At 37.6% G+C, this 23,153-nt stretch overlaps 1 protein-coding gene and 1 pseudogene across 8 annotated transcripts in view; one reads left to right on the top strand and one right to left on the bottom strand.

The window, feature by feature from the left end:
- Positions 1-23,153, top strand: part of GPATCH8 (G-patch domain containing 8) — a 105,366-nt gene that overhangs the window by 70,701 nt on the left and 11,512 nt on the right. For 7 of the 8 annotated variants that reach the window (XM_055408040.2, XM_055408043.2, XM_055408045.2 and 4 more), the window contains 4 exons: positions 8,941-9,084; positions 11,766-11,802; positions 20,044-20,093; positions 21,248-21,378. In XM_055408040.2, coding sequence (XP_055264015.2) covers positions 8,941-9,084; positions 11,766-11,802; positions 20,044-20,093; positions 21,248-21,378 — 362 coding nt within the window. The remainder of the gene's footprint in view (positions 1-8,940; positions 9,085-11,765; positions 11,803-20,043; positions 20,094-21,247; positions 21,379-23,153) is intronic. The other variant, XM_055408041.2, reaches the window with a different exon arrangement.
- Positions 118-1,926, bottom strand: LOC129544491 (CCR4-NOT transcription complex subunit 2 pseudogene; annotated as a pseudogene).

Genomic DNA, 23,153 nt, shown 5'->3' with positions numbered 1-23,153 from the left:
TTTAGTTGTTGGGCAGCACATAATTAGTAAGGCAGGACCTCAAATGGTGACCCTTTGCGTAAGCCAATTGCCAGATCTTCATGGAATTAAAACCAGGGTGCCTGAGCCATATCAGTTCTGCAGTTATGTTGAGTATTGTGCTGAGAAAGCCATACCCCAAGAAAAGGGAAGTCTTTTTTTAGAAGGCTTGCTGAGCAGGGTTGTAGTTGAAGGTGGATGGCAGGTGAGGCCGTTCTTCTAATTTGTCATATTCCAGATGGAACTCCTTAGCTACTTTCCTCCAGTTAAGACAGTCAAAGAAGTAATATGTTCCCCTCTGATATATATTGGTTTTCATTGTTGGTTCCATGCCTGGTGCCCTTGTAATCCATACTCGTTCTTCTTTGTGGTATCTCCAATCACGGTTAAAAAGCTCTACTGCAGCTAAAAGTTGTAATATGTCTCATCCGTTCATGTAATAGAGATAGAAAAGAAGGTCTTCTCCATATCGGCCAAGTTTTATTGCAGCCAGCTTATCCCTAATATGAATGTTCGTTAAGTACTCAGATGGAACATGGAAGTCTATGTCTTGAGGTCGACAAGGTGAAGATGCCCAGGGTGATGCAAATTTGGGGTAGAGATTTTCGGGAGAGTTCAGATTGAGGCCTAATGTTGTTAAGTCACTTCCTAATGCAAGATGTACCTTTCCTGGGTCTGTCTCTGCTGCCCTGATAAATGTTAACAGGCCAATCATTCCAAATTGGTCCGTCACCATCCCTTGGGGAATGTTAGTAACCCGACCATCAGGTAACACCTGGATCCCTTTTTTCTGCTGGTTATTATTTTGTGTCGTTGTACTTTTATCTCCAGGGAATTTGGGTCCATCTGTACTTGAAGTTGTCTTGCCAGGTGTATTCAAATTAGATTTACTGTCATCGTTACTTGATGTTGGATCTTTATAATTGGAACCAGGTAATGCTGGAAAATCTTCATTGTGTATTGAGAAGTCCTGTGATTGCTCATTTGCTGGTTTTGTTACCATTCCAACATAAGGAGCTCTTCCAGCCAAGGGGTTTATTAATGGAGTTGGGTTACCACTTCCTTCCCTTCTGTTTCGGTCTGCTAATGCTGGAAAATCTGAAAGGTCCAATCCTGTCACATTTTCACTTCCATCTGTTCCATTAAAAATGTTACTTGATAAGGTGTTATTCATTCCAAATGCCTGATTCCTGTTCATTCCAAATCCAGATATACTGTTCACAGTAAAAGGTTGTTGAGAAGGCTGCTGCTTTGGCATACATATTATGCTTGGTGAGCTTCTGTTGGGGCTACCTAACCCTGAACTGCTCATGCTATTTGTCCTGCTAGGAATTCCAATGCCCTGACCAACCTGGGAGTGGTTCATCATATTCCTAGGATTCATAGGCAAAATACCCCTGCTTGGAGATGGAGGCGTGTGAAGTGACATTGTTGGTACCCCTGTTGTTGGCGTGACGTGGCTCGGTAACTGAGTGCCTTGTGATAAGCTGTGATTTAACTGAGGGGTATTGTTGCTCATCCCCCTCATTGGAAGGCCTAGTGCACTTTGTTGCCCGTATAAACTTGCCCCAAACTGAGACAGCTGACCTGATGTAGATGGTGATGCCAGCATATCTTTTTCTGACCAATGTGGAAACATAGAAGACTGGCTGTAGTACATGTTTTCGTCATGGTAGTCACTGTCGACCCCCTCTACAAACTTCTTTCTTGAAGCACCAAACATGCTGTTTGTCACCTGGTAGTTTCTTTTCTCAGATAATGTATGTCCATCAGTCCTCACCATAGAGTCGTGTCCTTTCCTCACAATACTGGAGGCAATCAAATAGAACTGTCACTCAAGGGTCGTGTCACAGGAAGGACCGCCCACCAGTTCTCCCTCGCATGAATTTTCTTGTCCTGCGGATCCAAGATGGCCTAGTCAAGGCTATGTTTTTTCTAGTGGTCATGTATGGATGTGCGAGTTGGACTGAGCACCGAAGAATTGGTGCCTTTGAACTATGGTGTTGGAGAAGACTCTTGAGAGTCCCTTGGACTGCAAGGAGATCCAACCAGTCCATTCTAAAGGGGATCAGTCCTGGGTGTTCATTGGAAGGACAGATGCTAAAGCTGAAACTCCAATACTTTGGCCACCTCATGCGAAGAGTTGACTCATTGGAAAAGACTCTGATGCTGGGAGGGATTAGGGGCAGGAGGAGAAGTGGACAACAGAGGATGAGATGGCTGGATGGCATCACCGACTCAATGGACATGAGTTTGCGTGAACTCCGGGAGTTGGTGATGGACAGGGAGGCCTGGTATGCTGCTATTCATGGGGTCACAAAGAGTCAGACACGACTGAGCGACTGAACTGAACTGAATGAATCTCTGGAGCAAGATAAAAAAATGAGTGTACACATAGACACATCGTGATAAAACTGTACAATATCAAACAAAAGACAATCTTTGAAGAACTGTTACAGTAACCAGGAAATCAGAATACAGTGTCAGTTCTGTTATTGATGCAATCTAATGGAATGTTGAATATGCTCAAAACAACCATCAACCTATAACTGTACACCCAGCAAAAATGTCTTTAAGAATAAAGATTAAAAATAAATTTTCAGATAAAAAAATTCCTTTTGCTAGCAAAAGACTCATCTAAAAGAAATTTCAAATAAAGTACTTAGGAAAGAAGGAATGTGGTTCCCATTGAAAGGCTTGAGATACAATAATCTCTTGTAATCAATATGCTTTTGCAACCACCATTGCTAGAAGATGGATGCCACTTGGCACTTCTTTGTACTGCTCACTTTTGAATCAAAGTCTCATATAAATACATTTCACAGGAAGAGATGGTAGATCATATGTCTTCACCTTAGTTTTAAGGAAAATTGGGCAAGTGAACTTTCTGACTTCTGTCTGGGAAACCAGCACTGATAAGAATATCCACAAATTGCTTTTAGCCAGACAACATGAAGTAGCCCAGGATGCTTAGAGAAAACTAGTGAAAAGGACTGAATAGGGGAAAAAATCGTAATGTGCCACATTATTCATTTTTCAGTCTTAACTTATCTGTTCAAACTAGTTCAGTACTGGCCTCCCACAAAATACAGCAATCTTTTCTTGCTTACTAATTAAGTAGCTCAATTTGAGAAGCTGTAGAGAGGTGTTAGATGATAGAGATGCTTTGAAAGTGTCCAAAAGATACTAAACTGAATAAAAAAATGATTGTAGAACCTTTACAATGAGATTTATCTTTAGGTCTGTTAACTAGAAGGAACTACTCATGAGAGTAATGGCACCTACTCTGCTATAAAAGGTTAGCAAAGCAGTCATGTATCACTCCTTTCCCCTTCTTACTCTTCTGTATTACCTTATAGCAAATGAATTAACTCACTTGCTTTGAGATCCGTCTCTCTCTCTCTATAAGTGGAACTGCTGAGTCAAACCGGACATCCTCTTTTTGCAAGTCCCACAGTTTTGAGCCAAAACCTCATTAAGACTAATGTAAAACCAGCATATCTGTGTTGGCTTTTCAAACTTACCAGTGCTACTTATTTGGAGAATAATCTTATTATGTTTAAGTTCATAGCTGGCCACAAGCTCAAGTAAAGTTTTATACTATAAAGTCTACTATAAAATCTAAAAACTTGAACATTAATATTTATTCCAACTTCTTTTCATTAGTAATTTGCCTGGCATATCTTTTTCTATCCTTTAACTTTCAAAGTCCTCATATTATAGGGATAACTCTTGTAATCAGCATGTAGTTAAATTTTTCTGACAGTTTTATTTTAGTGCATTTACATTTCTTGTGATTACTTGTAAGTCTGTTTCTTACATCTTGTTGCTTTCTATATTCCTAATTTTTCTGTGTTGGCCTGTATTACCTTTATAAAACTGAAGTTTTCTTAATCTTCCCCTCTTTAGTATTCCTCAGTTCAGTTCAGTCACTCAGTCGTGTTCCGCTCTTTGCAACCCCATGGACTGCAGCACGCCAGGCCTCCCTATCCATCACCAACTCCTGGAGTTTACTCAAACTCATGTCCATTGAGTCGGTGATGCCATCCAGCCATCTCATCCTCTGTCTAGGTTGGGCATAACTTTTCTTCCGAGGAGTAAGCATCTTTTAATTTTATGGCTGCAGTCACCATCTGCAGTGATTTTGGAGCCCACGAAAATAAAATCCGCCACTGTTTCCACTGTTTCTCCATCTGTTTGCCATGAAATGTTGGGGACCAGATGCCATGATCTCAGTTTTCTGAATGTTGAGCTTTAAGCCAATGTTTTCACTCTCCTCTCTCTCTTCTAATAATAATCTTTGAAATTTTAATACAAATAATGCTTAATTTAACAAAGTCTAAAAGTTCAGTTCAGTCACTCAGTTGTCCATCACCAACTCCCAGACCTTACACAAACTTATGTCCATCAAGTCAGTGACGCCATCCAACCATCTCATCCTCTGTCGTCCCCTTTTCCTCCTGCCCTCAATCTTTCCCAACATCAGGGTCTTTTCCAATGAGTCAGTTCTTTGCATCAGGTGGCCAAAGTATTGGAGTTTCAGCTTCAACATCAGTCCTTCCAAAGAACATTCAGGACTGATTTCCTTTCAGATGGACTGGTTGGATCTCCTTGCAGTCCAAGGGACTCTCAAGAGTCTTCTCCAGCACCACAGCTCAAAAGCATCAGTTCTTCAGTGATCAGCTTTCTTTATAGTCCAACTCTCAAATCCATACATGACTACTGGAAAAACCATAGCTTTGACACGACAGACCTTTGTTGGCAAAGTAATCTCTCTGCTTTTCAATATGCTCTCTAGGTTGGTCATAGCTTTTCTTCCAGGGAGCGAGTGTCTTTTAATTTCATGGCTGCAGTCAACATCTGTAGTGATTTTGAGCCCAAGAAAATGAAGTCTGTCACTGTTTCCATTGTCTCCCCGTCTGTTTGCCATGAAGTGATGGGACCAGATGCCATAATCTTACTTTTCTGAATGTTGAGTTTTAAGCCAACTTTTTCACTCTCCTCTTTCAGTTTCATCAAGAGGCTCTTTAATTCTTTGCTTTCTGCCGTTAGGGTGGTGTCATCTGCATATCTGAGGTTATTGATATTTCTCCCGGAATCTTGATGCCAGGTTGTGCTTCATCCAGCCCAGCATTTCTCATGATGTACTCTGCATATAAGTTAAATAAGCAAGGTGACAATATACAGCCTTGACGTACTCCTTTCCCGATTGGGAACCAGTCTGTTGTTCCATGTCCTGTTCTAACTGTTGCTTACTGACCTGCATTCAGATTTCTCAAGAGGCAGGTCAGGTGGTCTGGTATTCCCATCTCTTTCAGAATTTTCCACAGTTTGTTGTGATCCACACAGTCAAAAGAAGATATTAAGAAGAGGTGGCAAGAATACACAGAACTGTACAAAAAAGATCTTCATGACCAAGATAATCACAATAACATGATCACTGACCTAGAGCCAGACATCTTGGAATGTGAAGTCAAATGAGCCTTAAAAAGCATCACTACAAACAAAGCTAGTGGATGGGTTAGAATTCCAGTTGAGCTATTTCAAATCTTGAAAGATGATGCTGTGAAAACTCAGCAGTGGCCACAGGACTGGATAAGGTCAGTCTTCATTCCAATCCCAAAGAAAGGCAATGCCAAAGAATGCTCAAACCACCGCACAGTTGCACTCATCTCACACGCTAGTAAAGTCATGCTCAAAATTCTCCAAGCCAGGCTTCAGCAGTATGTGAATTGTGAACTTCCAGATGTTCAAGCAGGTTTTAGAAAAGGCAGAGGCACCAGACATTAAATTGCCAACATCCGCTAGATCGTGGAGAAAGCAAGAGAGTTCCAGAAAAATTTCTATTTCTGCTTCATTGACTATGCCAAAGCCTTTGACTGTGTGGATCACAATAAACTGTGGAAAATTCTGAAAGAGAAGGGAATACCAGGCCACCTGACCTGCCTCTTGAGAAACCTGTATGCAGGTCAGGAAGCAACAGTCAGAACTGGACGTGGAACAACAGACTGGTTGTTCCAAATAGGAAAAGGAGTACATCAAGGTTGTATATTGTCACCCTGCTTATTTAACTTATATGCAGAGTACATCATGAGGAACACTGGGCTGGAAGAAACACAAGCTGAAATCAAGATTGCTGGGAGAAATATCAATAACCTCAGATATGCAGGTGACACCACCCTTATGGTAGAAAGTGAAGAGGAACTAAAAAGCCTCTTGATGAAAGTGAAAGAGGAGAGTGAAAAGGTTGGCTTGAAGCTCGACATTCAGAAAACAAAGATCATGACATCTGGTCCCATCACTTCATGGGTAATAGATGGGGAAACAGTGGAAACAGTGTCACACTGTATATTTTGGGCTCCAAAATCACTGCGGATGCTGATTGCAGCCATGAAATTAAAAGACGCTTACTCCTTGGAAGGAAAGTTATGACCAGCCTAGATAGTATATTAAAAAGCAGAGACATTACTTTGCCAACCATGGTCCATCTAGTCAAGGCTATGGTTTTTCCAGTGGTCATGTATGGATGTGAGAGTTGGACTGTGAAGAAAGCTGATCGCCGAAGAATTGATGCTTTTGAACTGTGGTGCTGGAGAAGACTCTTGAGAGTCCCTTGGACTGCAAGGAGATCCAACCAGTCCATTCTAGAGGAGATCAATCCTGGGTGTTCATTGGAAGGACTGATGCTAAAGCTGAAACTCCAATACTTTGGCCACCTCATGTGACGAGCTGACTCACTGGAAAAGAGTCTAATGCTGGGAAGGATTGGGGGCGGGAGGAGAAGGGGACGACAGAGAATGAGATGGTTGGATGGCATCACCGACTCGATGGACATGAGTTTGAGTGAACTCCGGGATTTGGTGATGGACAGGGAAGCCTGGCGTGCTGTGATTCATGGGGTCGCAAAGAGTCGGACACGACTGAGCGACTGAACTGAACACAGTCAAAGGCTTTGGCATAGTCAATAAAGCAGAAGTAGATGTTTTCCTGGAACTCTCTTGCTTTTTCGACAATCTGATTGATATTGGCAATTTGATCTCTGGTTCCTCTGCCTTTTCTAAATTCAGCTTGAACATCTGGAAGTTCACGGTTCATGTACTGTTGAAGCCTGGCTTGGAGAATTTTGAGCATTACTTTGTTAGTGTGTGCTGCTGCTGCTAAGTCGCTTCAGTGGTGTGTCTTGAGATGAGTGCAATTGTGCGGTAGTTTGAACATTTTTTGGCATTGCCTTTCTTTGGGATTTGGATGAAAACTGACCTTTTCCAGTCCTGTGGCCACTGCTGAATTTTCCAAATTTTCTGGCATATTGAGTGCAGCACTTCCTCAGCATCATATCTGAATTTGTTACAGTCTGCTAAATCAATATCATGACCCACTAGTGGGTCACAATCTATGATTTCAAAAATTCTGCTTTAGGAAGGTCCTTTTAATGAATCTATTGGTAAATTCTCTTTTTATCTAGAAATGCTTTTATTTGATCATTTCTAAAAAAATTTTCTTTTGGTATACAAATAAAAATGTTTTCTCTCACACTGAAGCATACTATTTTCTATCTTTTTTTTTTAATTGCTTTTGATTCTGTTATCAGTCTGATGATGGGTGATCCTTAATTTTTTTCTGGGTAGTTTTATGATTTCATTGTGATTGATCCCATAACTTACAGTTTCACCAGCATGTATTAAGTGCTTGTTTTTTATTTAACCTGTGTGGTTTACCTTGTGCTTTGTGTACCTGTGAAATCCTGTCTTATCACTTCTGAAAATCTTTCAGCCATTATGTCAGTTGAGATATAATTCACCTACCATGAAACTCATCCTTTTAAATTGTACAGTTCAGTGGTTTTTAGTATATTCCACAAGGTCATGCAGCTATTGTTGTAGTCTAATTCCTGAACATTTTCACCACCCCTGCTATATCTATTTTGAGCTGTTTCTTGACTGTCTTTTAACCCATCCCCTAAATAGTTAATGCATTTAAAATTTTTTTGCAGTTAGGTTTTTCAGTTGTAAAAATCTCATTTGGTTCTTTGTGCAATTTGCATAGTTTTTTGGTTTTGTTTTGTTTTTTATAATAGTGTTTGCTCATATTTATAATTGCATTTTATATTTTAAACATTTTATAGTTACTTTATATTCTATAATAAAATATTCCAAAATCTGAGTTCTTGGAGGCTTAAATGTGTTGCTTATTTTTTGTGACTCTTGCTTGTGATAGATTTATTTCCTTTTATGTGTGTAGTAATCTTTGGTTAGAACTCCTATTTTGCTGATCCTAATCTAGGGAAAAATTTGGGACCACAATTGAGGGTGCTTTCTGAGAACATTTTTTATCCCTTCTGCTAAGACCCAGAGACGCTGAAATTTCCAGCCCACTTCCAGGTTCTTTTCCTTGTTAGTGAGGTTTCTCAGGTTTAGCTGCACCACCTTGCTCAAACCTCAAACACCATTGTCACCCATATGTCCTAAGGCGAGCCCTTGCCCATCACAGCTGTAATTTCAGTTTCAGGTCATAGCTGATTTTTAAATTTTGTTTTGTTTTTTTTCTTCTTTGATTGCCCCTTTTGGGATTTATATTTTTCTTCCTATGATTCCTGCAATACAGTGAAAATGGTGTTTTGTAATATCTGATTGGTTGAGGGGCTTTTAGCCAGGGATTAGAGTAGGGGATGCCACAGTATCTAGTCCACCAGACTGCCAAAAACGAAGGTGAAATTAAGTTCTTGCGACTTTTGTTTATTTGAAGATGACTCTTAGTATAACCACACAGTAATTACCCCACCAAATTACTACTTGTGTTCTATCTGACTTTAACTGGTACCATTAAATGTTATGAAAAGCCTTTTCTCTCTTCCAATAATACTACTTTTTTATAACATTCGGCAAGTTCATTTTTTTTGTTTGTTTTATTTTGTGGTTCCTATAGGATTATGTTGACAAAGAGAAGGCCATTGCCAAAGCGTTGGAAGACCTTAGAGCCAACTTTTACTGTGAACTCTGTGATAAGCAGTATCAGAAACACCAGGAATTTGACAACCATATCAACTCCTATGATCATGCACACAAGCAGGTGAGGAATAGTTAATTTCTAACAAAGAAAAAGATACTTTGTTGTTATAAATATTAAACTTTATGAGTATACTCCCCAAAACTTGTTGACTATGGTTTCTCATATCTGCCTGTCTTTATCTGATGTTGTCTGACTGACTTGATTTTTTTTCAGTGACAGAAGTCCTGACATAGACCTCATCCTTCTAAGATTGTAGAGTGAAGAATTGTGAGCTTCATGCAGAGAATTTTTGGCTTTGAATGGTTTCTATATTTGTATTTAGTTTGATAATTCAGCTAAGGATCACTGGGAGCTTTGTTTCCCTTTCTCACTGTTCCTGAACTTGTTAAACTTTGAATGGTTATCTCAGGCTTTGGTCATTTCATCTTCTGTTATCTAAGAATTCGTGCTGTGTTGGGTATTTCCTATCAGTAAGTCATTTTGTTACTTGGTATACCTTGGAAGATAGATAAATCTTGAAAAGGGAAATAAAGTTAGATGCTATTTTAACTTTAACAAAAAATTCTGATGCTGCATGTTGAAGAGCTTGCTGAAAAACAAATTAAACCTTCTTTATGGCCTTTTTTTCTGTCTTTCATTGATTGATTTAGAAAAGTAAATTATTCCTAACTAGTTACCAGCATAAAGAAGGTGGCGGTAATTCCCTTGGGAGATTTTAGAAGGAGGAAATGAGTCCTTAAACCTGTAGGACAGTTCTGACTTATTAAAGAATTTTGAGACATTTGATCGTAGGTGACTTTAGCAGAACTTGCCAGGTCTTTGGGGGCACAGTAGTTATATTTGATAAATTTGTAAGATTTATGAGCATTTCTGAAATGCTCTTATAAGCTGGACATGTTGAACCGTTTTTCTAATCTTTGCTTCATCTTCCAGCCAACCATTTCAGTGCACATAAAAGGCAAGCTTTGACCAAGTTTTCTTTTACTAGCATAGGAATAGTTTATAAGCTAGTTGTGGTCTTCCACTTTTTTGCAGCAGCCTTTTCCATAGTTAACCACACCTAACCAGTTTAAGATTTAAGAATCTTTCATTAATAGAGTTGTACTGAAGACAACTTTTCAACTTTATATGCAACTTTGGACATTGTTGTAATATATTGTCAGCTCTGATTGATTTGAGGAAGAGAAATCTAGAGAGCATATATATGGACAAGGTATATTAGCAATTACCTTACTATTTCAAAGAATCATCTGTCAAGAAAGACAAATGCAACAGTGACTGTTGCATCCAAATTACTGTATCCAATGATTTTTTTCAGCTTTTTGGTGTGTGTGTAAGTCAAATTTGGGAGTTTTTTTGTTTTGTTTTCGGGAATTAACAAAGACATTTAGCATCTAAATATACATCTCATTTGGGGCTCATGAGAATTTCTTTAAGAATTGTATTTGATAAATTAAAAGAATAGTTACATGTATATGTGTAACTAAATCATTTTGCTGTTTACTTAAAACTAACGCATTGCAAATTAACTGCACTCCAATATAAAATAAATTAAAAAAAAAAAAATAAAGACTCCAGAAGAATCTTTAGACACCAAAAGAACATTAAGAAAGGTTACATTTCTAGTTGATAAAAAGTTTCTTGACTTCCCTTTCTTAGAAAAAAATGAATGAGGAAGTATGATTCAAACTTGAATCATGTGTTGACTTGCTTTATGACAGGAAAAAATTCTGTCAGAGCAAAGCAGATTAGCAAATTAAATCTGAGAAAACTACAAAACTAATAAAATTCACATTGACACCAGTGTGATGGATGATGATTTTTAGTGATGGTGCTCTACGTTTGAGAGTAGTAGAATTATTATAGCTCTGGTTCATTTGAATTTCACATATTTATTCTCCTGTGCACCTTGTGTGGACTCAGTTCTCCCACCACTTTTCTGTTGTGATTCTTCACCTGGGGAGATTTTGTCTCCCAGGAGACACGTGGCAGTGTCTGGAGACATCTTTCATTATCACTGGAGAGATGGTGCTAATGGTACCTAGTGAGTAGAGACTAAGGATGCTGCTAAACGTCCTACAGTTCACAGAAAAGCTCCTTGCCACAAAGAGTGACCCGGCCCAGAATATTGATTAGCAGTGCTGAGATTGAGAAACTCTCTTCTCTTAGAACTATTGAAAAACTTTCAAGTACCCATGATACTGTGTGGCCTTTATTTGGTACAGACCAGTTTCTGTCATTTTAAGCCCCCAGTTATGTTGTAAACATTTATACTGTTCTCATCTAAATGATCTCAGATATATTCATGTATTACTCTGTTTTAGAGTATCATCAAAATGAAAATTAAAAAATTAAGGATTTCTTATATTGAATTAGCCTATCCATTAATATAGAATATATCTGTGATTTCTGGTCTGGCAGAAAAAATCTTTAGCTGGTGTGATTAATGAATGCATGTAAGTTGATTTCTTCATCTTGATCAAAAGCCCATCTTAGGTATAAAGCAAAGAACAGATGCAGTCTAAGTTTGTTATTATAGTTCTACTTTTTCCTGCCTTTAGGATTTCTAAGGAGACTTTAATTGACCTTGGTACAAAACAGATAAATAACTCCTCTAAGAGGAGAAGATAGGTCCTATTTTTCATTCTTCTTTGATGGACATGAACTTACCATACAAACGGACCTACCATTTTCCAAATTTATGCTCTAAAATCATAAAGACACCCTGTCTTGTCTTCCAGGCAGGCACACAGGATTATTATGAATCTGAGATAATAGGTAAGTACTTTCAACCCTATTTTAGTAATCCCTAGTTTGCATCTTCTGTCAAAGTTTCACCATTAAAACTTTCCAGAGAAATAATCTATTATGTTAGTGGTAAACTTCTAGTATAGGTAGCATCCTGAACACGCCTTTATTAAGCACAAATAACCACTAGTGGTAAAGAACCTGCCTGCCAGTGCAGGAGACATAAGACACGGGTTTGATCCTTAGGTTGGGAAAATCCCCTGTAGAAGAATGGCTATCCACTCCAGTATTCTTGCCTGGAGAATCCCATGAACAGAGGAGCCTTGTGGGCTACAGTCCATAGGGTCGTGAAGAGTTGGAGACGACTGAAGCAATTTTGCATGCACACACACCAATGTCTCAAAAAGGATCTATTTGGTCACCTTCATTTGTGGTGATTTTTTTTTTATCCTCGCCACCTCCGTGGTGCTATGTACATCTCACTATTCACTAGTTTTTCTCAGTTTTCTAAGATAGCTTGTGAAGAGAGTCATTAGTATGCACGTATTAAGACCCAGCTTGATTTTCAGAGATGAAAATCCTAATTAGACATTTTGGCTGTTTTTTAGCAGTTTAACACTCTTTAATAGTGATAATTTTGTACATTTTGAAATCTGCAAGGGTAAGCCTTCCATTTCTCAAGAGGTAATCCAATCTGTGATTCATTTTTATATATTAGTTTCATATGCCTGAGTGTTCAATAAACGTTAGTATTCATCTTCTACCTTTGTTGGCTTAGTTATAAAAGTTAAAGTTGACTGTGAAGCAAAACGTTTTTCCATCTCTACCTCTGTGCCTTTTTATTTTACATAGCTTTTAAAAACACATATCTGCTAATGGATATACAGTGGAAACCATTTTCTTTAGCCTTGCAAGATTTAAATTCCAAACTCCAAAGAATAGTCTCTTTCCCAGAGGTAAATTTGTAGCAGGATAGTGGTTGGTGCATTATTTTAACACTAATGTGTAACTTTTTTAAATGAGATGTTACATAATTCAGGTTTTGACTTACCTTGAAAAATTGAAGCTTCCTAGAACATTCAGCCTACATAATCAACGTAACAGTTGGCTAAAGCTAAAAGCTTACCTTCTTTTTAGAAATGCATATGCTCTTTCTCCAATTATATATTGGAACCTCCAATTCCGCTTCATCTTCTCTCTTACACCAACCTGTGTGACTTATTATGTTACCTGCCAAATCCCTCTATAAACATTTGAGTTTGTGACCTAGGCCTATACCTTTCCCTCATCTCCACACAAGCTTCCACAGGTTGTAGTTGATGCTAGGGAAGTAGTACATTGAAAAGACAACCTGCTTATTCCTGCTTAGTTAGTGTTGGTATAACTTCCTTGCAGTTTCAAAACCATGTGGTAGTATGATCCAATCATCAAAATCTGGTACTGTAAAGCAACCTTGAGAAATTCCTTTAACTTGTTCAAAGAATCAGTATCTCCATCAGAGTAAAGAACGCTTTCAGCCTGCTGCTTCTTCCTGCTAAAATAGCTTCAGTATGAAAACCCCTGTACTCTTCTACTTTTTTAAAAGAAATATCAAGGTCTGTTTTAGCTGTGAAAATAATGGTTTCCTGAACTTTGTAAATGACTGAACTAAACTACTAAACCATTTAAGCCTGTAACAAGTATTAGTGAATTCTCTAATCTGAACTATACAGAGTAGACTCTATACTACATGATTTAAATTAACTTTGTCTAAACCGTTGACTTTCTGACAGCATTGCTTGCTCTTAGTTAACTAGCACCTGGTAATGTGTACCAGAAAACAGAAATGTTAAGAGTTTTCCTCATCTCTCAAAATTAAATAGGTTCCGAACTGAAGTATTTTCTGAGAAATTGTTTGGTGATGGAAGGAACGATCATTTTTGGACTTCACATGGGCTTCATTCAAGTTTGGTGTACTCTCCACTTGAAATTTCACTACTTACTGGTCCAGTTTTTGCCACGATACATTCAGTCCTCTATGCTTGGCACTTATTACATCAGGACAGTAAGCACACCAAAGCCAGTTGAACCTCTGGCAAGACACTGAAAATTTGATGAAATGTAACTGTATTCCTTTTTCAGTGCAACTTATGATATTCCGTGCAGGGGTCATGGTGGATGGGACATAGAAGAGTATCAATAAAAACAAAACTAAAAAGGCAAAGTGAGAAAAGATAATTCTCAGACTAAAGTAAAAAGAAAAAGATCCTTCTAAGTGAAACCACTAAGATTAGCTACCATGAAGATATTTCATAGCTTTTGTATATTTAAAGTGTTTGTAGAAAATTATAAATTATAAAAATAATAAATTGATTACTGTAAAAATGTGAAAAAGGTTAGGAAAATCATAAAGTATTTATGAATGCCAAAGCTTTATAAATATTGACTTAAAGAGCACAGTTCACTTCTGAAGAGATTTTCCTCTGAGAAGCAAAAAAGCAAATGTGATGAGAGAGGAATGTATCTCAGAACTTAAGCATATTGTAGTTGTATTTTAATAACCTACAGCAGAGAGGTGAAAATTTTTGGTTCAGTTGTGTTTTGTACTGCTGTGGATGCCATTTTCTTTGGGACTGTTTTAGTTAATAAAAGAATGACTTCATTTGGCCAGTCTCCCAAAAATTGAGCATGATTTGAGCCTTTTCACCTGTTAAATCTCACCCACCACCTCTGCTTTTGTTGAAAATAGACTCCTTCTTAAACCCTGCTATCACAGCATAGTTAATCTTGGAAAACTCTGTGTCTGTTCAGGGAAGCTGTCTGCATTTGTGATCAGGAGTAACCCTAAGCAGAGCTTTTCAGAGCTAAGGTTGCTGGTAAACCCTGTTTTCTAATACTGTTAGTATGCATTTCTAACTCTGTTCTTCCTTTTGGCACTCAGTTCCAAAGTGAATAAAAGTGATTCTGCCTTATTTACATTCTGTAGCTTTCAACTGGTTTTCTGCTCCTGTAAACATACATTCATCACAGTGGTGCACCATGGGAGATTCTGGCATATGAGGCTATATGTTCTATTGTAGTTTGAAAAGTTAAAGCAGCTTTAGGAATGATAAGTTTATGAACGATATTACTGAAAAGAGAACTCTGAACTAGGATGTTGCTGTTTATTTGCTTTGGGCCTAAGCAGCTCTTCTGAATTATGCTCCTTCAAATTTTACATAGAGGGCAAATCTTTGTTTTCAGATATGATCTCGAGGATTACATAGATATTCTTAAAACTTACTATCTGCAAAACCACAATGGTATACCATTTCACACCTACTTAGGTTGCCAAAATGAAAGAAATACAGTAACTGCTAGAGAAGATATGGAGAAATTAGAACTTTTCTACACTGCTAGAGGGGTTATAAAATGGTGCAGCCCCTGTGGAAAACAGTTGATAGTTCCTCAGAATGTTAAATATAAAGCTACCATATGACCAATATATACTCGAGAGAAGTAAAAATATGTCCACACGAAACTTGTACAGGTTTGCTTACAACAACACTATTCATCATGACCAAAAAGTGGAAACAACTGAAATATCCATTAAGTGATGGATATATAAGATGTGGCGCAGCCATACAATGAAATGTCATTCAGCAATAAAATAGAATGACTTACTGATAAATACAGCATGATGCTAAGTGGAAGAAGCCAGTCACAAAAAAACCTTATATTGTATGATTTTGTTTATATGAGAAGTTTAGAATAAGCAAATCTATGGAGAATATAGGTTTCCACACACTGGCTAGAAGGGGACAATGAGGAATGAATGCTAATGGTTGGGTTTTCCTTTGGGAATAATGGAAATATTATAAAATTAGTGCTACTGGTTGTACAACTCTGAAAATGTGCTAATAAACCCACTAAATTTTACACTTTAAATGGATGAATTTTATGATACATGAAATACATATTAATAGAATTATTTTTTTAAAGTTCATTATCAGCGTTAACTTTTGGTAGTGATGATGGTGACTTCATGTACATAGATATGTGTGTGTGTGTTTAGGTATGGATGTGTAGAAAACACCTTAAAGCAGTATACACATGATGCTATTAATACCATACTTTTACGGCTTTTGCTGAATTTCAGAACATAAATATAATGACAGATTATATATAATTTCAAAAGATAAATTTTATAACAGATTATTTGACATTCACCAAATGATATTAAGTTATTGTGTTTCAGAGTAATTGTGCACAAATTAAGTATTGCCATAAATGACTAATTAGAATTAGTTACTTAGCCCCAAAAAATGTATACTTGTCTCTTTCCCCTCTGATTTCTTTCAGTATCTGTAATCAGCATTAGTTTTAGTTTTCTGTTACAAAACATTCGGGTTTCTATGTTACTGAATAAAACTCGTTTTTATCACTTACTGATATGCACGTGCTAAAAGAAGAATTTACACCTAATGCCTAGTAACTTGGATTTCCTTAACCTTTCAACTCGAATCTTTTTTCCCTGAGTGGTTTACTGCTGAGGTTCTCTGTGTTCTCTGCTGGTCTTTTCCCTCCCTCACTGCACAGTGATTTCCTGGACCGGCTCATCCAGAGGCATGTCATGTGGGATCGTTGACATAATGGAAAGGGAGTAGTTGAAACTCAAAAAAGGCTGGATTATGTTTGAGCAAAAAAACAGATTGAGTTACAAACAACCACTGCTTCTTTGCTGACTATTTTCCATCTCCGTTCATGAACCAACAAATAACATATGAAAGTACGTGTTTATGTTCCCTATCCCAGCAACTGATTATAAAACTGAAACCAGGTTGATAAATGTTTATTGAGCCTGTCTTCTGTACCATTGATAAGGTGTGTGTGTTGGAGGGTTAGTTATGAAGGAAGACTAAGAGCAGTCTGTCTTCTTGGAGAGAGGGACTGCTGTCTGGTGAGAGAAAGAAATCATGGATAATCTTCTGACCCCAGAGATTGAATTCAGTTTCTCTTTAGAATTGCATGTATATAGGATGTTTAGTGGCAATAGAAAATATTCTCTGCCTGTTTTCTAATGGCTGAAATTCTCTTCACATGGAAATAACAGTTTTATTCTTTAAAGTGCAATAATAGATTTTAAATACTTGAGAAAGATAATAGGTTTATTCCTGGTGAAGTATACTCAGTCAAATATAAGCTAGCATCAAATTTTGTTGTGGTTCAAGAGGTGTAGCATCAAAAGATATAAAAAGTATTTTATTAGATTGAGTTCCTTACTATCTTTTGTTGGTAGGGAAAACAGTGTGCAGAAGTATGTGGCTCATTCATTCCTGGCTTATATGCATCACCACTCCTTACTGTTGACACTTCACATTATTAATAATGTGGACAAGTTTATCACCTGCACTAAAAACCAGATTCTCATTTCCTTGGTTTAATTTTCAGAGTTGAAAGGTAGAGCAGGATTTTGTGTCTGGAGCAGATATTTTTCTGCCAGTACACTGCGGTTTAGCCAGTTTTAAGAAATGGAAATGTCATTTATATTTGAAGTGGTCTTTAGCCCAACTGTGGATGGCTATTTTAAGTGCTGGGTTATTTGTTAAGTTCGTCCCTCTACTGGTCTTTTGGGAAATTTAATGGAAACGCCAGCTACCATGTGATTGAAATCAATGAGAAATTATGTTCTCTGCCACAAGTGTATATACTTTTTTGGACATTTGCTGTTGATTTTTTAGAAAAACAGGATCTTCAAACCCTTTCATTATGAATGGGGTTTGGTCTCCTTTCCTTTGAATCAAATATTTTCCAGCTAAAATTGTGTTATATGGCTTAAATTTCTATTAATAAACATTAATAGTTCAATAAATAAGTAAATTTATTAGCAATTTTCTTCAGAAATTATACTTTATAATTTTCAGAGATAATATATAGGACATAGTAGCTTTGGAGTCACCCAAATGATTAATTACTTCCATTCAGATTAGACTGTGTGCTAGTTTGAAGGTTTTAACTTGACTTTGTGTGTACAGTATGGAATTTGCTCAGCCTTTGAAAATAGTTTTGTATTGATGACACATCTGTACTTTTGGTTTCCTTATGGAACTCTGTCTTCTTTGACAGACAGGTATGTTGCTCCTCTATTCTTGTTTAGAAAAGGTTATCTAAAGTTGAGTTCCCCCTCAGAATTCAAGTGGAAAGTAAAAGTACAGGTCACAGGGGGAATTTCATATGGGTATTCAGTGACAAATGAACCAAGCTTGGTAGCCTTTTGAAATAAAATAGGCAACTTCGGAACCGACTCCGAATTAGGGTCTTATACCTTTATAAAAAATTACTTTTTAGATTGGAATAAGTTTCTGGTCAATACCTTGTTTTGCCATTGGTCCAATTCTATTCAGAAGTTAAGGGGCTTAAAATTCTGACCTTTTGGTTCCCTAAAGAATGAGATTTATGAGAATTTCCTGGCAGTACAGTGGTTAGGACTTGGCACTTTCACTGCCAGTGCCTGGATTCAAACCCTGATTGGGGAACTTAACCTTCCACATGCCAAGCAGTGTGGCCGGACAGAAAACAGAGTAAGACTTCCTTACTATATCAGAGTAATACCTAGGAAAACCATGTTATTTAACTTGACTGCGTCTCCAGTAAATATAGGAAAATATTTCATACCAAACTTTCCTGTGGATGATAACAACAAAAACAATTGTTGGAAATCAAGGATCCAGTGTTTAAGCCGAAGTATTCACCAGCCACTTACCAGATGCAGTCTGTGGGTTTAGTGCTGCTCCTTCACAATCCAGGGTTGATTATAAAGATAAGCCAAAGTTCCTGCCCCAAATATAGGGGAAGGGGCAGAATTGAACAGTTTAGACATAAAAAGTGCTGTAATTGTATTTATTTTGACACTTAATTTTGTTAATCTATTGCTATATAGCCCTGTTTTTCTAATGAGGGATTCTGAGCTCAGAGAGATGAAACTGAAATTTTATACATACTGCCCTTCTGAAAGACAGGAATAAGTAGTCAGACAAAATGATGGTTGCTAGCTGGGCGCTGTAACAAAGCACTAATAAGACAGTTCAGAAAGAAAAAGAATCCTATCTTATGTAGGAATCAACAGAAACTTTGTGAGGGGAATTCAGTTTGACCCTGAATAGAAAGAAGAGACTTGGATTTAGGAATCCGTTTTTACCATCAGAACACCCTTATCTAAGAGAGACCTCAAATACACATTTTGAGTTTGGGAAAGTTGCCAAGTCTTGTCTTTAAGATTTGGGTTAGAAGTCTAGGGTTCCCAATTCTCTTTTTAAAACCCCTGACTTGACCATAGAGTTTATAGAGGTGATATAGTGTTGCCTGTACCTTGTATAGGATCGGGATTTGCACTTGTTTTATTGATATCATCCTATTTTCTTCCTTCCCTACTTCTAATTATTGTGGTGGGTGGGAATTTGAGATGGGATGTCTTCAGGATAATGTGGAAATAGTCTGTCCCTCCAACTTCAAGTTTGTACGAAGTGGCTGCTGAATGAGAAATCATTGACGTGGCCTGGAGACTCAAGACTGATAAAATGCTCATTCTTTTAGACAGAGTCCTGTAGTTTAGGAAATAACTCCTAAAAGTGTAAGAGGGAAGGGAATGACTGGGCATGGGGAGATTTTTCCAGGCCTATGAGGTTTCTGGAGAAAAGACAGTAGAAATGAGAAAAAATATGACATTTTATTTAAATCTTGGCCAGAGAGCCTGTTAAGTGTTTGGGTCAGGAAAAAAACTAGGTTTGTGGCCTAAAATAATCATTCAGTAGACCTGATAGACTCTGTGGCCTATTCTCCTTGGAAGGAGGAATTTGGAATTCATGTTTATTTAAAATAGTTGCTCCTTCATCTTGAAGTGTTTTTTATAAAAAGCTTCTGAGTAGCCAGCCTCAGTAAAACAATTTCGCCAGCTGTCGGTTACTTGAACATCCCCCAAATAAAGGTAAATGAAATAAGACTAACTACTTGTAGACCGCAATGGTCTCTCCTAAAGTTCTGTAACCATTTTTCCTAAAGGAATGGAGACAGTTCCATTTGTCTAGAAGGGATTATTACTGTGTCAGTCTGTGTGTATGTACACATACATGTTTTGTGCAGGTGCTTCTCTCTCCTCAAACGTTTTAGAGTTGATGGCTTTGTCCCTGATTGTTCAGTATAATAGTTTGCAGATTCACTAAGAGAGCTTGTGTAGTAATGCTTGCTTTATTTTTTTTCTCTTCCACTCTTGTTTTATTTTTTACTTTTTTTTTCTTTGTGATGTGACATTTTCAGCTGATGTATTGAAAGCAAATCCTTCTAATTTGGGAGCCCAGATCACAAGAGTGAGTTTTTCTACGAGTGTCTTTAGCTGTATATCTTTTTCTGTGTGTGTCTTTCCACCCTTTCCCTCTCCCAATTCAAAAATACTCAAAACACATTTCATAAATATTAGATAAGAAAATTCCTCTGTCTGTTCAGCATCATGCCTTTCCACAAAGCAATGTCCACTTTATATTGGGTCAAATTCCTTTTCTCAATGCTGTTGTAAAAAGCATAGGTTAATGTATGTGTTCTGTTTTGGTTTGTTTGCTTTTATATTATCTAGTATGTTGAAACTAATTTTAGTTCTGTCTTCATTGCAGATAGATGTGTCTGGATTCTTGTCATCAGTGTGTCATAACACTGTTGTTATTTTTTGGTTGTTTTTGTTTTAAGGATAATTATGTATAGTATCTTCTGAGAATAAAAGACCCATTCTTTCATCAGGATTTTAAGTAATAAATTCTTTGGCTTATCTATTCTCCCATCTCATTCCCTGGTTGTTCCTCTTGGGGCCATGAAGGAATGAAAAGCCACACCTATTACATTCTGATTTCAGCAGACTGACCAGATGAAAGTGGTCAGACTGGTGAGCTCTGAACATGCAAGCATTGGAAGACGGTTTGATTAATTCACAGGAAAACTGTTCATGATGATAAGAATAGCACCTTTTTATGGTGAAATCAAAGTAGGCTTTCTATTTGTTTGTCTGATTCAGATAACCTTCCCATGTAAGCTGTACATTGCTTTTTAAGATCTTACACCTGGGTAATTTTCTGTACTGGCTTAACCCCCTTCTGTTCTCTTTGGCTTCTGTTATTACAATTTAACTCATATTCTATTTGTCTAGTTTTGCATCCTGAAAGAGCAGGTGATTAAATAGTCCCTTTTCTTTTCTCCTAGTGTTCTAAAATTTGTTTGTTGCTTCTGAAATTATTTAATTTTGGCCAATAAAGCAAGTGGTATGCTGTCCTAATTAGGAATGCAGATACTCCAGGTGCTTTACCCAGAGTAATCAGCCATTGTGTTTTCAATTACCATAAGAGAGTACAACAATGTATATTCTACACTATGCTATAACCATTGATTATGGATAAAAATTCTGAAGGCCTTGCTTTCAGGATCCCCAAGTTATTCTAAGTCACCCACCCCCTGTTCCTTTCTTTTGTTACCTCAGAGATTGAAAGATCTCAAGCAGAGAGAGTTTGCTCGAAATGTCTCCTCAAGATCCCGCAAGGATGAGAAGAAACAAGAGAAAGCCCTACGGCGGCTCCATGAGTTGGCAGAGCAAAGAAAACAAGCTGAATGGTGAGGATATTGTCTCTCTAAGGGCTTACAAATAATTAATAATCTTTAAGATTTAAGAATCCTTTTTTTAAAAATTAAGGTATAATTGACATATAATCCTTAAATTTTAAATAAATCCTTCTTTCAAGCTAAAAGAATATACTTGGAGTATAATATACGGATTAAGAATATGCACTCCTGGAACTTCCCTGATGGTCCAGTGGTTAAGAATCTGCCTTTCAATGCAGGGGATGTGGGTTCGATCCCTGATAGGGGAACTAAGATCCCACATGGATCAGAGCAGTTGAGCCTGCATGCTGCAACTAAGACCCAATGCAGCCAAATTAAAAAAAAAAAAAAAAGAATATATGCTCCTGAGGCCATAACCTATGATCTGTGACCTTAATTATCTAAGTTCTATGCCTCAGTTTCCTTATCTGTAAGTTGGAAATTATAATAATAATTTAATTCTTACAGTTCTTGTGAGAAGTCATTAAGTTATATCAAAGTGCTTACAAGAGTTCCTAACACATAGAAGATCCTCAGTAAATCAGTAAATTATGCAAATATTATTCCCATTCTCCATCTTTTCTTGCCTCTCTGCCTGAGGGATTTCAGTTCCCAACCAGGGATTGAACCCCGGGCCACAGCAGTGAAAGCGCCAAGTCCTAACCACTAGATCACCAGGGAATTCCCCTCCCGTGTTATTCTTATGTGGAAAAGCACATACCTTACAGTATTCTACTGGAGCACAGATTTAAGTGTTTTAACTGTCTTTCCAAGTACTGTAGAGTTAGTACTAAGGAATAAAGCCTAGGAAATTCTATTCATTTGTCTACAGATTCCTGCCTTCTTGAGTATTGTTTTTAATGTTCCTTCATGGTTCTTGATGATAAGTGTGGGACTGGTGTTTAGCCTTAGGTGGAATTAGTCCCCTTAGCCCCACCTATGGAGAAGGCAATGGCACCCCACTCCAGTACTCTTGCCTGGAAAATCCCATGGATGGAGGAGCCTGGTAGGCCGCAGTCCATGGGGTCGCTAAGAGTCAGACACGACTTCACTTTCACTTTCACTTTTCACTTTCATGCATTGGAGAACGACTGAGCGACTTCACTTTCACTTTTTTCACTTTCATGCATTGGAGAAGGAAATGGCAACCCACTCTAGTGTTCTTGCCTGGAGAATCCCAGGGATGGGGGAGCCTGGTGGGCTTCCGTCTATGGGGTCGCACAGAGTTGGACACGACTGAAGCGACTTAGCAGCAGTGGCAGCAGCCCCACCTAGGGCTGCATTCCCAAGCAGCTAGTCTTTGGTGGACCTAGTCTTTGAGCATTGGAGAATTCATGAGGTATGTGCCTCAATCTGAGGGATTTAGGTCCCTCTGTTTGTTTAACAAGAGGAACTGGTTACAGTGGAAAGAAAAATTATGTGACTTTTTAAAAGTTTACAGTGAAGTTGAGGCCAGAGTTTTCAAGATCGTGACCTTTCTAGATTTTTGAGTACTTGTTTACTTATTAATTTCTCTTGTGTTTTGGAAAAAGGAGGAAGGAGGAGAACTCATATAGTTTAAGTTTTGAAACAATTAACCCATGACCTCTAATATTGAGTTGCAATGCCTGTAAACTGATTCTGATTCCTTCTTTAGCAGTTCTTTATGTAATAAATACATTCCTCTTGGACTTGTTTTAAGGATACTTCCTTAAAAAATATATACCAGACCACTTTTTAGTTCCAGACATATTTTAATACATGTTTTTCTTCATTGGTGACTTTTAGTTCTGTTTTATTTATTTAGT

This window comes from Moschus berezovskii, chromosome 20, assembly GCF_049115385.1.
Source record: "Moschus berezovskii isolate FMDL1 chromosome 20, NW_MosBer_1.0, whole genome shotgun sequence".
In the NCBI taxonomy this organism is placed as follows: Eukaryota; Metazoa; Chordata; class Mammalia; order Artiodactyla; family Moschidae; genus Moschus; species Moschus berezovskii.
Note: the sequence above shows the minus strand (reverse complement) of the source record. Positions and strands in the feature narration are given on the sequence as shown.